The following is a 2,425-nucleotide window of genomic DNA, read 5'->3' on the forward strand; positions in this document are numbered from 1 at the left end:
ACTGTTTGAGATGACATCAGAATCTAAGGGTATGAGGTGTGTCTTACTGTTTGAGATGACATGAGAATCTAAGGGTATGAGGTGTGTCTTACTGTTTGAGATGACATGAGAATCTAAGGGTATGAGGTGTGTATTACTGTTTGAGATGACATGAGAATTTAAGGGTATGAGGTGTGTCTTACTGTTTGAGATGACATGAATAACTCTTCCATCTTATATGAAATAAGATAAATTGTATCTTTTGTTAATCTCAGATTTCATCATTTTGTTGAAATATCTTTCATGCTAATACTTGCAGAACAAAATTATTCAGGAATGATCATTGGGCACTTCTAGGTGGAGCTGGGTGATTTAATCAATTAACTATGAGCAGTTATTAAATCATTTAATCTCACGTAAACTAATCATTTAATCAAAATTATGATTGAATCAAATACACAAAGTTCCACAATTAAATGTACTGTCACCCAAAATAGTGTTTCCAGTATTAATGCTTCCAATTAATCCAACAGTTGATTAATGAGAATTCCTATTATATTAATTTTCATGAAAGTTAGCATTTTCAATTATTTTAATAGTTGATTAATTAAAATTACAATTAGATTTATTGTCATGGTAAAAAGTTTTTTCTTTTTTTGAACTTCTGCCCTGAGAAAAGGCAGTTGTTTAGTAGCACTCGTCAATATTTGTTTGATTTTTTTGAACTCCTGCCTAACGGTAGGGCAACTGGCTGATAGTACTTCCGACCAATATATTCTATTTGTTTGTACGTACCGTTGTTTGAAGAACACTTTACTGATTGATTAATAAAGTTTAATCAATTAATGGGCCATTAATTAATTGACTAGCAAATACCACTCGCTGGCTAGCTCTAATTCTGAGCTAATTAAGATTAACTGTATATTCAGTTGAAGTCTTATGTTTTTTTCTGTAACATCAATCTTTATCACATCATTAAAACATCATTTGAGTTAAATAAGGTAAATGAAGTGTTTTAATCTTCGTTTTTATTTAAAGGGAGGTGTCTGTATGGATTTGAGTAATATGAATAATATCCTTGAAGTACATCCTGAAGACTTTGATGCTTCAGTTGAGGCAGGAGTGACGCGGCTGACCTTAAACAACTACCTCAGAGACACTGGACTGTGGTTTCCTGTTGGTGGGTAGATATTTATACATATAAGGGGGGGAGGATTACATTTATATGAGGGATCTAATTTGTAGTTCCACGAACTAGAATTTGAGACTTTAAATTTTAGAAGTTGAAAACTTTTTTTGTAACAAACACAAGTCAATTGTTTTTAGTACTCCAAATTTGCCATTCTATATCTACGAGACTAAAAGTAGAAATAAACTTTTGTGTGATCTGATGTTTTTTAGACTAAAGTATTTAAGATATTTTAACCAAATTCATTATGGAAAAATAAGTGGAAAAATCACTATTACAGAAAATAATGCAAATACTTTTTTTACACACACAGAAAAGAAGGCCTAACTTCTACCGAAAAGTGCTTGAGTTTTCATACCTCTTTAATAGTGATTAACCAAGTCTGTCATATTATATTCAATATTACCAGATTCTGTGTAAATTTAATAACTGATTTCCTTTGTCATACATTAGCTTGAGGTTTTTTCACAGACTTTTATAAATTCAGCTGTGGGTCTTCCTGTACAGCAAAAAAAGTCTGTAAGTTTTGTTTTCCACTTTTGATTGAGCTTTCAGTTCTTAGAGTTTCTTTTTCTGGAATAAGAATTCCAATGTGATTCTTACTCATGCTTTACATTTTGCCTAATCTTCTGAACTCCCTCAGCATTCATACATTTTGTTTTTACGATTGGTTCTGATAGATTTATAAAATGTTTCTTTCTACTATTCTAACTTTTAAATGTTCAGATCCAGGAGCAGATACATCTCTGGGTAGCATGGCTTCCACAACTACTGTTCTTTATATGTTCACATCCAGGAGCAGATACATCTCTGGGTAGCATGGCTTCCACAACTACTGTTCTTTATATGTTCACATCCAGGAGCAGATACATCTCTGGGTAGCATGGCTTCCACAATTACTGTTCTTTATATGTTCAGATCTAGTTACAGATACAACTTTGGGTGGCATGGCTTCCACAACTACTGTTCTTTATATGTTCAGATCTAGTTGCAGATACAACTTTGGGTGGCATGGCTTCCACAAGTGCTTTAACTATAGTATATTTTCAGATCCAGGTGCAGATGCTTCATTGGGTGGCATGGCTTCTACAACTACTTTAACTATATTATATTTTCAGATCCAGGTGCAGATGCTTCATTGGGTGGCATGGCTTCCACAAGTGCTTTAACTATATTATATTTTCAGATCCAGGTGCAGATGCTTCATTGGGTGGCATGGCTTCCACAACTACTTTAACTATATTATATTTTCAGATC

General features: G+C 33.2%; 1 protein-coding gene across 1 annotated transcript in view; it reads left to right on the forward strand.

Moving 5' to 3' along the window:
* LOC106465113 (probable D-lactate dehydrogenase, mitochondrial) overlaps nucleotides 1-2,425 on the forward strand; it is a 26,946-nt gene that overhangs the window by 4,226 nt on the left and 20,295 nt on the right. The window contains 2 exon segments of the mRNA XM_013925310.2: nucleotides 1,018-1,159; nucleotides 2,287-2,360. Of these exon segments, the coding sequence (XP_013780764.1) occupies nucleotides 1,018-1,159; nucleotides 2,287-2,360 (216 nt within the window).

This window comes from Limulus polyphemus, unplaced genomic scaffold (genome assembly GCF_000517525.1).
Source record: "Limulus polyphemus unplaced genomic scaffold, Limulus_polyphemus-2.1.2 Scaffold1841, whole genome shotgun sequence".
In the NCBI taxonomy this organism is placed as follows: domain Eukaryota; kingdom Metazoa; phylum Arthropoda; class Merostomata; order Xiphosura; family Limulidae; genus Limulus; species Limulus polyphemus.